Consider the following 13395-nt stretch of genomic DNA (forward strand, 5'->3'; position numbering starts at 1 on the left):
GATGCCTGGTGGTCCATCCGGTTCCATCCCTTTTAGACTGTTTAGCAGTTTGATACAACTGAGTGGCTTGCTAGTCCATTTCAAAGGTCAGTTAAGAGTCAACCACATTGATCTGGGTCTGGAGTCACACGTACATGACCAGGTAAGGGCAGCAGATTTCCTTCCCTAAAGGACACTAGTGAACCAGATGGGTTTTCATAACAATCAACAATGGTTTCATGGTCATCACTAGACTTTTAATTCCAGATTGTTATTGAATTCAAATTCCACCATTGGCCATGGTGGGATTCAAACCCTGGTCCCCATCACCTCCTCCTTGTAAATGTGTAAGTGTATGAACTACATATCTTCCACTACCTCTTACAGCCAGTCTTGAAAAATCAAGTAGTATAGGAGGCGTGCAGTTTATTTTTTATTACTGATAATGTGCTGTTGCTGGGGTGGGAGAAGGGAAGCCCTCAACTTAATTTTACACATCTCTACTTGGTAGTAGCCAGCACAATTCGTATACAGCCAAAAGTCGTCAAATGTAATATTTGCTAAGTCCATCTCTAACTCGTTGCCTTTCGTTTCACTAGTGATCATAATTGTTCCGGGTCTTCGATCCCAACTGTGCTTAGCTGTGAATGTCACCTGCTTTTCTCCTGAAGGTACTAACCAATGCTGGGTGTACCTCCATGGCCACTAATATAATTCTGCTACCTTGTCCAAGATGCATTTAAGTCAAGGCAGTGAATGTAGCTGGCTATTTGAATATAAGGATCATGCACATCTCCTCAGCAAAGGACATTAGATGATCAGGAGCAGTAACTTCATTGTGTACTTCCTAATCCAATAACACCATCCCTATTGCTTCCCCAGTTGAGATCAGCTAATAGCAGAGAGGAATGAGTGATTCTTGTTCGCATTGCCCAGGTACTGGAAAACAGACAGATTCCCAATTATAAGCACCTTTCATGAATTCAAGATGTTCTAAAGTGTTTAACAGCCAATTAAGCACTTGCAGTCAATATTATAATGTAGGAAATTGCAGCACCAATTTGCACATAGTAAGCTCCCACAAATAGCAATGAAATAAATAAAAACAAAAACCGAATTACCTGGAAAAACTCAGGTCTGGCAGCATCGGCGGCGAAGAAAAGAGTTGACGTTTCGAGTCCTCATAACCCTTCGACAGAACTTGAGTGAATCCAAGAAAGGGGTGAAATATAAGCTGGTTTAAGGTGTGTGTGTGTGTGTGTGTGTGTTGGGGGGGGGGGGGTTTGTGTGGGGGCAGAGAAGTGGAGGGGGGTGGTGTGGTTGTAGGGACAAACAAGCAGTGATAGAAGCAGATCATCAAAAGATGTCACAGACAACAGAACAAAAGAACACATAGGTGTTAAAGTTGGTGATATTATCTAAACAAATGTGCTAATTAAGAATGGATGGTAGGGCACTCAAGGTATAGCTCTAGTGGGGGTGGGGGGAGCATACAAGATTTAAAAATATTTAAAAATGGAAATAGGTGGGAAAAGAAAAATCTATATAATTTATTGGAAAAAACAAAAGGAAGGAGGAAGAAACAGAAAGGGGGTGGGGATGGAGGAGGGAGTTCAAGACCTAAAGTTGTTGAATTCAATATTCAGTCCGGAAGGCTATAAAGTGCCTAGTCGGAAGATGAGGTGCTGTTCCTCCAGTTTGCGTTGGGCTTCACTGGAACAATGCAGCAAGCCAAGGACAGACATGTGGGCAAGAGAGCAGGGTGGAGTGTTAAAATGGCAAGCGACAGGGAGGTTTGGGTCATTCTTGTGGACAGACCATAGGTGTTCTGCAAAGCGGTCGCCCAGTTTACGTTTGGTCTCTCCAATGTAGAGGAGACCGCATTGGGAGCAACAAATGCAGTAGACTAAGTTGGGGGAAATGCAAGTGAAATGCTGCTTCACTTGAAAGGAGTGTTTGGGCCCTTGGACAGTGAGGAGAGAGGAAGTGAAGGGGCAGGTGTTACATCTTTTGCGTGGGCATGGGGTGATGCCATAGGAGGGGGTTGAGGAGTATGGGGTGATGGAGGAGTGGACCAGGGTGTAATGAAATAAATGACTTGGTTATCTGTTTTTGGTGGTCTTGGTTGATGAGCAAATATTGGACAGGACATTGGGACAGCTGCCCTGCTCTTTGCAAAATGCTGTGGGATTTTGACATCCACTTAACCAGCTAAATCCTCAGCAAAGCATGAGCTTTCTATTTCAATCTAAACAGATTAAAGTTAAGGGATATAACTGAGCCATCGTTATGCATCTGGGATTCAGAGCTGTTCAGTGCTAACGTTTGGTCCACACCAGAAGAAAACTTAAGGGTTAAAACTTGCAAAATTCAGCAATTAAAATGGCAGTAAAACTGAAGGATTGCCAGAATCCAATCTCCTTTTTCCCCTTCTTGGAAAATATCCACAATTAAGATTTATAGAAGCACATTTATAAGAATAATCTTTTGCAGAGACGAAAGAAGTTGAATTTGAAATAATTTGCACGATTCAATGGGTGGGATCTACCATTTAGTTCAGAACACACACTGCTCAGAGTTTGAGAGTTACAAGTCATTAACTGGCTCCAGACTCCAGACTGTTATGTGCTACGCCTGCAGGGCTTTGATTTAAATAGGCAAATTAAAGTATAGAACATCAGGAGTCAGGCAATAGAGTTTAAATAGATGTTAAAAAATAAAACAGGAGCTAAATTAAAAAAAACACATTACCCTATGATAGCTAAAAATATTATTCTGAAGAGCACTGCTGGTGTCTGGAGTAAACATTAATCTCTTATGACTGGCACTGAGCCAAGCAAAGAAACAAAGACTCCTTCATGCAAAAGCTGCAGAAAATATAAAATTGCATTTGAAGAAATGCAGTGCACAGGAAAGCTGGACTACAGCTGAAGCAGAAATGCAATACTTGATTGTGCAAAAATACAGCATGCACTCGAAGTGCACTGCCTCAAAAGGTGATTTAAAAATAACTTTCAAAAAAGAACTGTATAGTTGAAAATGAAAAAAAAAATCGCAAGACAACTGGAAAAGAGCAGGGGAGTGAAACTAATTGGATAGCACTTTCAAAGCCGGTACAAGCATGATGGACCAGGTGGCCCTTCCAGTGCTGTACATTTGCATGATTCCAAGTCAGGATTCAATTTGTGCTCATGCATCTGGAAGTTAATTCAATCATCTATTCAATTTGCATTCCTCCTGCATACCTTCCTAATCTCTTCTGATTCTCTTATTGCATACATGAATAGATATGGAGTCCATGCACTGGGGTGGAATTCAACCTATGTGAAGCAGAATATTGCAGAAACTGATATTCAGTTAGTGAAAAAAAAGCCTGGATATCATGCCTGTTGGGTGCGCTAGGTCAGCGGGCCAGAAGGGGATGTAGAGTCTGGTCCCGGATGAGATCGTGTTATCAATGTGATTTTACGCTGGGTGGCCAATTAAGTTACCCAGGGAAAGTTAGAAAGATTAAAACCAGTTCTAACTCCTGGATAAGTATACTACTGACCCCCGACTCTCCACTTGACCCGCGACTACCCCCACCTAATCACCCAACTAAGCACCACCCGCCACGCCACCCCCCCCCCCGCCACTGACCCCACAACTAAACCCCTGACTGCCCAATTACCCAACTGATGTCTCAGACTACCCGACCTCCCCCATGACTACTGTCCTAGCCCAACTATCACCTCGACCACTCCGACTACAATCCCCCAACTAACCCGCCCAACCCCCATATCCCCCAACTAATCCCCACCCTCCTACCTACCCCTACAGTACCCAACCCCCACTACCCCTACCCTCCTGCCACCTACCCCCATAGTACCCGACCACCTACTACCCCCGACTATTCACCCCGATTAAATCCCTAAATACGCCCCCAGAGTACCCTCCACCCCCCCGACCACACCCCAAGTACCCCACCCCCCCCACCCAGCCCTGACTACCTGTCCCACCCTTCCCCCCTGGCACCCCACCATACATACTTCTCTCTGTAGTTTCTCAAAGTGGTTTTGAGGCATTTAAACATAATGGTATATGGCAGCTAGTGCCTTAAAAAGGGAATGTGGCTTGCCTTTCCTTATGCTTCTGAACTATGAGGAAGGACTGTATGCTCCATGTTTCTCAGGAGGCCTGATTCAGAAGTCCAGGCGAGAAACATGGAGCTCCGGTGCAAACTAAGTAATTAGGAGTGGAGTGGCAGTCCAATGGTGATTGCCACTCCCTGGAAGATTTGGCCCAATGAGCCTCCCTAATGGTTTAGCTGATGTGCAACATAATCTGAAGAACTAAACTAAGCAGACAAGGCAAGTTCCATGTCCCATCCTCAGTTTGACCTCCAGGCTCTGGGTTAAGGGAAATTAGCCAAAGTTAACATTCTTGAACACTCATCAGCCTAAATTGGTGTCATTAGTAAAGGAGCACGCAGGGATTTTAGGGAGAAAAGAATGAATGCATTGAGTACAATAGTTGCTCATTTCAATGCAAAAATGCTTAAGCAGTAAACTCCCTTAATGGCTCTAAACATTCATCTAATGTGTATCTGAGCCACTGAGCCATACAAATCAGAAAGGCTGCCAGGTTGATCCTTCACCTCTGCTGAATTAGTTGATCTGAATCAGGGGCTCTACAACTGACCTTTATTTTGACAGAATAATAATGAAAATTAGCCTAGATCCTTCGAGAATTATCCAGTGCCTCAGGAGAGCTCGATTGCATCTCCCTTATGATATCCCTGATAATTGAATTATCTTCTATTGTCAAGATGGGCACATTAACAATGACCACTGAGCAAAATACTAACAACACATACCCAAGAAGCAGCATTCCAGCACAGTTTTTATTTCAGGTTTCCATCATCCACAGTATTTTGCTTTTATTCCAGCAGAATAATGCCTTCAGAAGACAAAAAAAAAGCCACAACCAATTTTACTCTCTTTCTACAAGAAGAAAATATTGTGAATGCTGGAAATCCAAAACAAAAGTGCTGGAAATGCTCAGCTAGTTTGGCAGCATCTTTGGAGAGAGAAACAAGAGTTCATGTTTCAGACTAATGACCTGACAAAGGGTCATGGATCTGATGATGGGTCATCGACCTGAAAGGTTAACGCTGTCTCTCTTTCCACGGATGCTGCTTGACCTGTGTATTTTCTGGAATTTATTTGCTTTTATTTCTCTTGCTCAAATTCAATACATCTTGATTCTTTTAATCCATTCAACAGATCCTTCTTTGCTTTCCTTAAACCATCTCACCTTGATTCTCTCAATGCCTGCTTCAATCCTCAGCTGTTCCACCAGTTTTCGTGCTTGTGCTATATTGTTAGTTGTTGACATTGTTTGCCATCTATTCTAGGCCAAGGCCAAACCGAGGATGCTGTAGGAGAGAAACAGAAACACAAAGTCAGATTTTTATAGCAGGTTTAAACCACCAGAACTTTCAATTTTGTTTTCAGTCCCATTGTCCCTTTTTGAAAGAATGACCCAAATCAAAAAATTGTCAAAATTGCAGTAGTTTAATAATTATTTTGATTCAACTTAATAATCCTAATTTTCAACAGAAGTCCTTGTGGTGGTCCTAAATAATTCCTCTTTAGTTCTTCACTAGCCGATCATGTTTATCAAAAGTCTTTCTACTCAGTGCTACATTCAAGTTGCTGTGAGGTCCTGTTGTAGAGATTTTCTTCAATCAACACATCAGGCTGGATTTAGCGCAGGTATAAGTCCCATCACTGAACCCTAGGAGGCACATTCCCGGCGATGACCAATTCAATGCATCCAATTAAGGATGATGGCTTGCCACCAAGTGTCCAGAAGGCTGGCAGCTCAGCAGCCCTGTGGCTGTAACATCAGGGAGAGGGCACCTCAATGGCTGGGAGATGCAGGCCCTAGCGATTAGGGATGGGGGGAATCATGGTGCACAAGTGGCACTGTCAGCACATGGGTGGTCTTTGCCTCCGGGCAGGGTTGAGGGGATGCGGGACCAGGAGATGCCTAAAAAGGAGGGCCCTGCCCTGCCCCACCACCAGAGTCCAATAGAAGTCTGCCAGGTTCCACTGGATGGTCTGTCCACGGCAGTAGGATGCTGGACAGTCAGCCAATTTACCAAATTTCCAACCGCTGCCAAAATGGCAGGAAGACACTTGTGCCACCATTTTGCCAGCCTTCCTGCTTCCCAGCCCATCGCCAAAAGATTGGTAAAATTCCAGCCAACATCTTATCTATCGAGGAAGCCAGGCTGGGCAAGGCCTCAGACTACTCTGACAGCTAGAACAGCTCAAGATGGTCAGAAAAGGCAACCAAATCCCATTCCTCTCTTTCACTCACCCCTGTTATCTGATTCTTGCCCTCCCCCTAAAGAAAAAGAGGCATTTCTTTTGTCAGGTTGAGGACAAACTGAACAAAATCATTTGCAATGATTGTGTTATCAGATTTAGATGTAGCAGCTCATCTCAGAATCTAATCTATTGGACCAGCCAAGCATTTCTGTGCATAAAGATAGTATTAAAGAATCTAGTTTTTTTAAACTTAATTTGGCATGTTCTATGAGCTGACAAAAATACTCTATACCTATTCATTCCACTTTCGAATCAGAAATTAGCAGGAAAGCTGTCAAAAAGTCTTGATGTAAACTTGCAAATGCTTGTAAATAAACCAATATTTATTTGCATAGTTTTTACTGCAAAAAGGTAACAAAGTACCTGCTTTTAAACTGGTGCTATTTTAGTTCAGATTCTAAGGAAAGAGTAATTGTGAGTCAGCTCTTGGTGTTTGCACTGGTGAATCAAGTTCCTTCTTGCAAGCAACAATCTCAGAGTCAGTTTCCATGGGTCAACTTGACTGCCACTTTAATAATTAATGGAGCCAAATTTTTTTAATATTATTCGTTCGTGGGATGTGGGCGTTGCTGGCTAGGCCAGCTTTTGTTGCCCATCCCTAATTTCCCTCGAATAAGTGGCTTGCTAAGCCACATCAGAGGGCAGTTAAGAGTCAACCGCATTGCTGTGGGTCTGGAATCACACGTAGGCCAGACCAGGTAAGGACAGCAGATTTCCTTCCTGAAAGGGCATTAGTGAACAATTGACAATGGATTCATGGTCATCATTAGACTTTTAATTCCAGATATTTATTGAATTCAAATTCTATCTGCCATGGTTGGATTTGAACCCGGGTCCCCAGAGCATTAACCTGGGTCTCTGGATTACCAATCCAGTGATCATACCACTATGCCACCACCTTGCAGCCTCTTCCGTTGCCTGAGGCCACTTCTCCCCCTTCCCCAAAACAAGCCATAGCCCTGCAGCCGTTGAAAAGCCTTATGGGTGGCCTCGTAAGTAAAGACTTGCCCGTGAGCCCCCCTAAAAGTGATGTGGTGTGCCTGTGAAGCCTGGCGCTGATGGCCGTGAGTGCTGCCCGAAGCAAGGTAGGCAAACAAGCCTCAAAGTCCCTGATGACATGCAGCTCTCCAGGTACACGTCACTCATGTTCAGTTGTGAAACATGCCAACGTGATCCGGCATGGGGGGATGATTCTGGTGAGCTGGGCTTATAATGATATGCAGATGTATTACAATGAGGCTTCCGACTTGCGGCGGCAGGAAACACGGCCAGCCACTGATGGGCAGAGCGGACGATTGCAAACTGGTTAAACGACGTCATGAAACTGATTTTTCGCCTTCCACCATATTGTCTGCAAACGCCCATGATGTCCGATTCAAGCAGATACGGAAAAATCTGTCCATAATCTAGGGGCACTATTGTGGAAGAGAGGGCATTGCTTCATTATTTAAACATAGCAACGTGCAGGATTTTGGGGAAAAGGTAGGAGATTGGCACTAAGTTAAAATGCTCAGAGAGCCTGTGCAGACATGATGGGCTGAATGGCCCCCTTCTATACCATAACTATTCTGTGAAGGAGGTTTGATTATCCTTGGGTTGTTGTGTCCTCCTAGGAGCAAATTTACAGCAGCATTGTAGAGGCACAGATGGTTACCAGCTCACTTGACAACAGTCAGTGTGTACACTGAGGAGGCCAAAGGGGCTGGGAAATAAATGGAAGACTTCAGATTGTATGAGACATCTCTTCATGAGGCTTCATACATAAAGAAATTAAATGTATGAGGGGGGCGATGGTGTAATAATCCAGGGTAATGGTCTGGGAAGCCAGGTTCGAATCCCGCCTTGGCAGATGGCTAGTAATCCAGGGTAATGCTCTGGGAAGCCAGGTTTGAATCCTGCCACAGCAGATGGTTAGTAATCCAGGGTAATGCTCTGGGAAGCCAGGTTTGAATCCCACCATGGCAGATGGTGGAATCTGAATTAAATAAAATCTGTAATTCAAAGTCTAATGATGACCATGAAACCATTGTCTATTGCTGTAAAAGCCCACCTGGTTACCAATGATCTGTTGTCCTTACCTGGTTTGGCCTACATGTGACTCCAGACCCACAGCAATGTGGTTGACTCTTAAATGCCCTCTTGAAATGGCCTAGCAAGTCACTCAGTTGCATCAAACTGCTATAGAATGAAACCGGATGGACCACCCGGCATTGACCTAGGCACCAGAAACTACAACAGCAATGTCAGCCCTGTCAACTCTGCAAAGTCCTCCTTATTAACATGTGTCAAAATTGGGAGAACTGTCTCACAGGCTAGTCAAGCAACAGCCTGACATAGTCATCCTCACAGAATCATACCTTACAGATAACGTCACAGATGCCACCATCACCATCCCTGGGTATGTCCTGTCCCACCGGCAGGACAGGCCCAGCAGAGGTGGTGGCACAGTGGTATACAGTTGGGAGGGATTGCCCTGGGAGTCCTCAACATTGACTCCAGACCCCATGATGTCTCATGGCATCAGGTCAAACATGGGCAAGGAAACCTCCTGCTGATTACCACATACTGCCCACCCTCAGCTGATAAATCGGTGCTCCACCAAGGCAAACACCACTTGGAGGAAACACTGAGGGTGGCAGGGGTACAGAATATACTCTGGGGTGCTTCAAACGTCCATCACCAAGAGTGGCTCGGTAGCACCACAGCTGGCCGACTCCTAAATGACATAGTTGCTAGGCTGGGTCCGCTGCAGGTGGTGAGGGAACTAACAAGAATGAAAAACATACTTGACTTCAACCACACCAACCTGCCTGATGCAGATGCATCTGTCCATGACAGTATCGGTAGGAGTGACCACTACATAGTCGTTGTGGAGGCAAAATCCCGCCTTCACTTTGTGGATCCCTCTATCATGTTGTGTGGCACTACCACCGTACTAAATGAGATAGATTCCGAACAGATCTAGCAACTCAAGACTGAGCATCCGTGAGATGGTGTGGGCCATCAGCAGCAGCATTGTACTCGAACACAATCTGTAATCTCATGACTCTGCATATCCCCCACTCCACCACTGAACCAGGTTGATCCTGGCTTGGTGGGAAAGAAGGAGGGCATGCTGGGAGCAGCACCAAGCATACCTAAAAATGAGGTGTTAACCTGGTGAAGCTATAACACAGGACTACTTTCATGCCAAACAGCATAAGCAGCAAGTGATAGCTGGAGCTAAGCGATCCCACAACCAATGAGTCAGAACTAAGCTCTGGAGTCGTGCCAAATCCAGTCGTGAATGGCGGTGGACAATTAAATAATTAACTGGAGGAGGAGGCTCCACAAATATTCCCATCTTCAATGATGGAGCAGCCCAGCACATCATTGCAAAAGATAAGGCTGAAGCAGTTGCTTCAATCTTCAGCCAGAAGTGCCGAGTGGATGGTCCATCTTGACCTCCTCAGGAGGTCCCCAGCATCACAGATGCGATCTTCAGCCAATTCAATTCACTCCAAGTGGAATCAAGAAACGGCTGATGGCACTGGATACTGCAAAGGCTACGGGGCCTGACAATTTTCCGGCAATAGTACTGAATCTGTGCTCCAGAACTTGCCATGCCCATAGCCAAGCTGTTCCAGTACAGCTACAACACTAGCATCTACCCAGCTATGTGGAAAATTGCCCAGGTACGTCTTGTATGCAGAAAGCAGGACAAATCCAACCAGGCCAATTACCGCTCCATCAGTCTACTCTCGATCATCAGTAAAGTAATGGAAGGGGTTATCAACAGTGCTATCAAGCGGTACTTGCTTAGCAATAGCCTGCTCACTGACACCCAGTTTGAATTCTGCCAGGACCACTCAGGTCCTGACCTTATTACAGCCTTGGTTCAAACATGAACAAAAGAGCTGAACTCCCGAGGTAAGGTGAGAGTGACTGCCCTTGGCATCAAGGCAGCATTTGACTGAGTGTGACATCAAGGACCCTAGCAAAACTAGGGTCAATGGGAATCAGAGGGAAAACTCCACTGGTTGGAGACAAACCTAGCACAAATGAAAATAGTTGTGCTTGTTGGAGGTCAGTCATCTCAGCTCCAGGACATGATTGCAGGAGTTCCTCAGGGTGGTGTCCTAGGCCCAACCATCTTCAGCTGCTTAATCAATGACCTTCCTTCCATCATAAGGTCAAAAGTGGGGATGTTTGCTGATGATTGCACAATGTTCAACATCATTTGCAACTCCTCAGATACTGAAGCAGTGCATGTCCAAATGCAGCAAGACCTGCACAATATCCAGGCTTGGGCTGACAAGTGGCAAGTAACATTCGTGCCACACAAGTGCCAGGCAATGACCATCGCCAACAAGAGAGAATCCAACCGTCGCCCCTTGATGTTCAAAGGCATTGCCACCACTGAATCCCCCATTAACCTCATCCTCGGGGCTACCATTGACCAGAAACTGAACTGGAACAGCCATATAAATACTGTGGCTACAACAGCAGGTCAGAGGCTAGGAAACATGCAATGAGTAACTCACCTCATGACTACCCAAAGCCTGTCCACCATCGACAAGGCACAAGTCAGGAGTGTGATGGAATACTCCCCACTTGCCTGGATCAGTGCAGCTCCCACAACACTCAGTAAGCTTGACACCGTCCAGGAAAAAGTAGCCTGCATGATTGGCACCACATCCACAAACATTCACTCCCTCCACCACCGATGCACTTTAGCAGCAGTGTATATAATGTACAAGATGCAGTGCAGGAATTCACCAAGGCTCCTTCGACAGCGCTATCCAAACCCACGACCACTACCATCTAGAAGAACAAAGGCAGCAGATAGATGGGAACACCACTACCTGCAAGTTCCCCCCCAAGTCTTTCACCATCCTGACCTGGAAATATATCGCTGTTCCTTCACTGTCGCTGGGTCAAAATCTTGGAGCTCCTTTCCTAACAGCACTGTGGATGGCAGCTCACGACCACCTTCTCACAGGCAACTAGGGATGGACAATAAATGCTGGCCGAGCCAGCAGAGCCCACATCCCATGAATAAATTTTAAAAAAGCTTGGTGTACTGTAGCACCTACTACTAAATGTGTTCTCCCTTCGAATAAGTTAGGTATTTTACACAAGTTTCCTGGCTTATAAATCAAAAAGTTAATTTTTTTAAGTGGCTTTCATGTTGCTGAAAATTGGACCTTCATATTATTGTATCTTGTGCATAAATACTACCACAACTGGCTTACACAAGGAACAGAGTCATGCTGACACTTCTGTTCCTATGGCAGCTTCAGCTGCCCTGAGCAATTCCAAAACCGAAGGAAAAAACAGTAGAACTGGTTTGATTTTTTTTTAGAACAAAATGTGCTGGACACGTTACCCTACAATTCAGTTTGAGTTGTAATTTGGCTTGGAGAAATATGTCAGGATACAATGGTCTCATTCTGAGTATTATGCAAAAATCACTGCACCAATGGAAATGCTGTTAAAATACAAAGTTGAGATATTAGTTGTATTTTACTTTTTGCACTGGAGCAGCACCGATGCTGAAGCTGGGAACCTTCTGGGTATCTTGGCCTAGTGACTAGTGTTCATTGGAGGGCCTCAACAGGCTGTTCATCGAATCATACTGGCCAGAAAGCTGCCATTCTGCCCATCACACCTGTGCTGGCTCTTTAGACGAGCAATGCGATTAATCCAACGGCCCTGCTCTTCCCCAGAGTCCTGCAAATTTTTTTTCACCAACAGCATCACAGCTCAAATCTAAGTTCTCATGCAGTTTGAACATGTGTATGTTCGAGAACAGGGCCGCAGGACACCAATCAACTGCAAGAAACTTAATTAATCTTCCCCTGCGGTACTGAGACCAAGGGTGGAAACTTCAGTTCTGGAGTCTAAGTCAGGTGGGGAGGGCGGGAAAGTCGAGGTGATTCCTGTTGGGCGGTGGTTCGACTGAACATGCGCGATCCAGGAACTTGGTGAACTCATGACGGGGCAGGCAGGAAGTCACCTGCCCCACTGTTACCTCATGGGGCTGAAGTTTTTGTGCCGTATTTAAATGACATCCGGACAGCCATTCACTCAGTGCAGGCCAGGGGCTCCACACTACTCCTCCAGAGTCCTTGTGGCCGCAGCTCGTACTGGAGAAGCTGGCAGATGTGAGCAATCACCTCCTGGGACATGCAATAACACCTCCAACATTGCTTTTAAGAATACCGCCTGCAATGCACCCATGGTCAGGCCAATGCACTCCATTGCAGTGTACTCTGTTCACCAGCACCTTGACCTTCTTGAGGCCTGCTGTCCCTTGCTGCTCAGGCCCTTGGTCCTTCTGGCCTTGTCCCAGCCTGCGATTGGCCCTCCTCCTCATCTGGATGAGAGCCATTACCAAGGCAGGGTTGCCTGCAGCCTGTGTCATCCACGCCTCAGTGGATATGTGAATGAATTGAAGTGATACATTAAGTGAGCATGTCCTTTACAGGTTTCCCTCCATCTCAAAGCCAGCAGGCAAGTGCTAAGCCCTTCATCTGGCCTCAATCTGAACATGGCGTCCCTACCCCCCCCCTTTCAGGTAAAGGACATCCTGTAGGACCAGAGATGGGTGTCCCTTCCATTCATACATGAATGTGTAAGGAGACATTGCTCTTTGACCAGGGTGATGAGAGCCTGTGCAAGAAGCAAAGTGGACACTTTTCCACTTGTCTCCACTACTTTTTAAACTCTATAGAGACCATTGCCGTGGCAGCATAGAAAGACTGATCCCTTGTCAGTTATGACCATTCAACTGCGAGGCGGGAAGTTTGGGGTCATGAGTTGGCTGCCCTCTACCAGCCATGCCCCTTGGAGGCATCCACCTTCCTCCCTGCCTCTGAATGCAGCCAATGGCAAATGGCACTGAATGCATAAAACCTTACTGGGATCTCGACGTTATTAGGCCCTTGAGTTAAGAACAAACCTGCTGCAATGCGGGCTTCACCATAGACAGGAGAACACAAGTGAGCATCTTTGATATTCAATTGCTTCATAATTGTTAGTGTGTCTCTTTAGTCGG

The 13395-nt window shown here is 45.6% G+C and overlaps 1 protein-coding gene across 14 annotated transcripts in view; it reads right to left on the bottom strand.

Annotated features, from left to right (window-relative positions):
- gng7 (guanine nucleotide binding protein (G protein), gamma 7) overlaps nt 1-13395 on the bottom strand; it is a 210264-nt gene that overhangs the window by 36196 nt on the left and 160673 nt on the right. For 13 of the 14 annotated variants that reach the window (XR_005945081.1, XR_005945075.1, XR_005945080.1 and 10 more), the window contains one exon: nt 5275-5395. Coding sequence is in view for 2 of the 14 variants with exons in the window: in XM_041203897.1 (XP_041059831.1) it covers nt 5275-5355 (81 nt within the window). In the remaining 12 variants the exon portion in view is untranslated. Of the gene's footprint in view, nt 1-5274; nt 5396-13395 lie in introns of those variants that run through there. The other variant, XM_041203896.1, reaches the window with a different exon arrangement.

This window comes from Carcharodon carcharias, chromosome 14, assembly GCF_017639515.1.
Source record: "Carcharodon carcharias isolate sCarCar2 chromosome 14, sCarCar2.pri, whole genome shotgun sequence".
NCBI lineage: Eukaryota > Metazoa > Chordata > Chondrichthyes > Lamniformes > Lamnidae > Carcharodon > Carcharodon carcharias.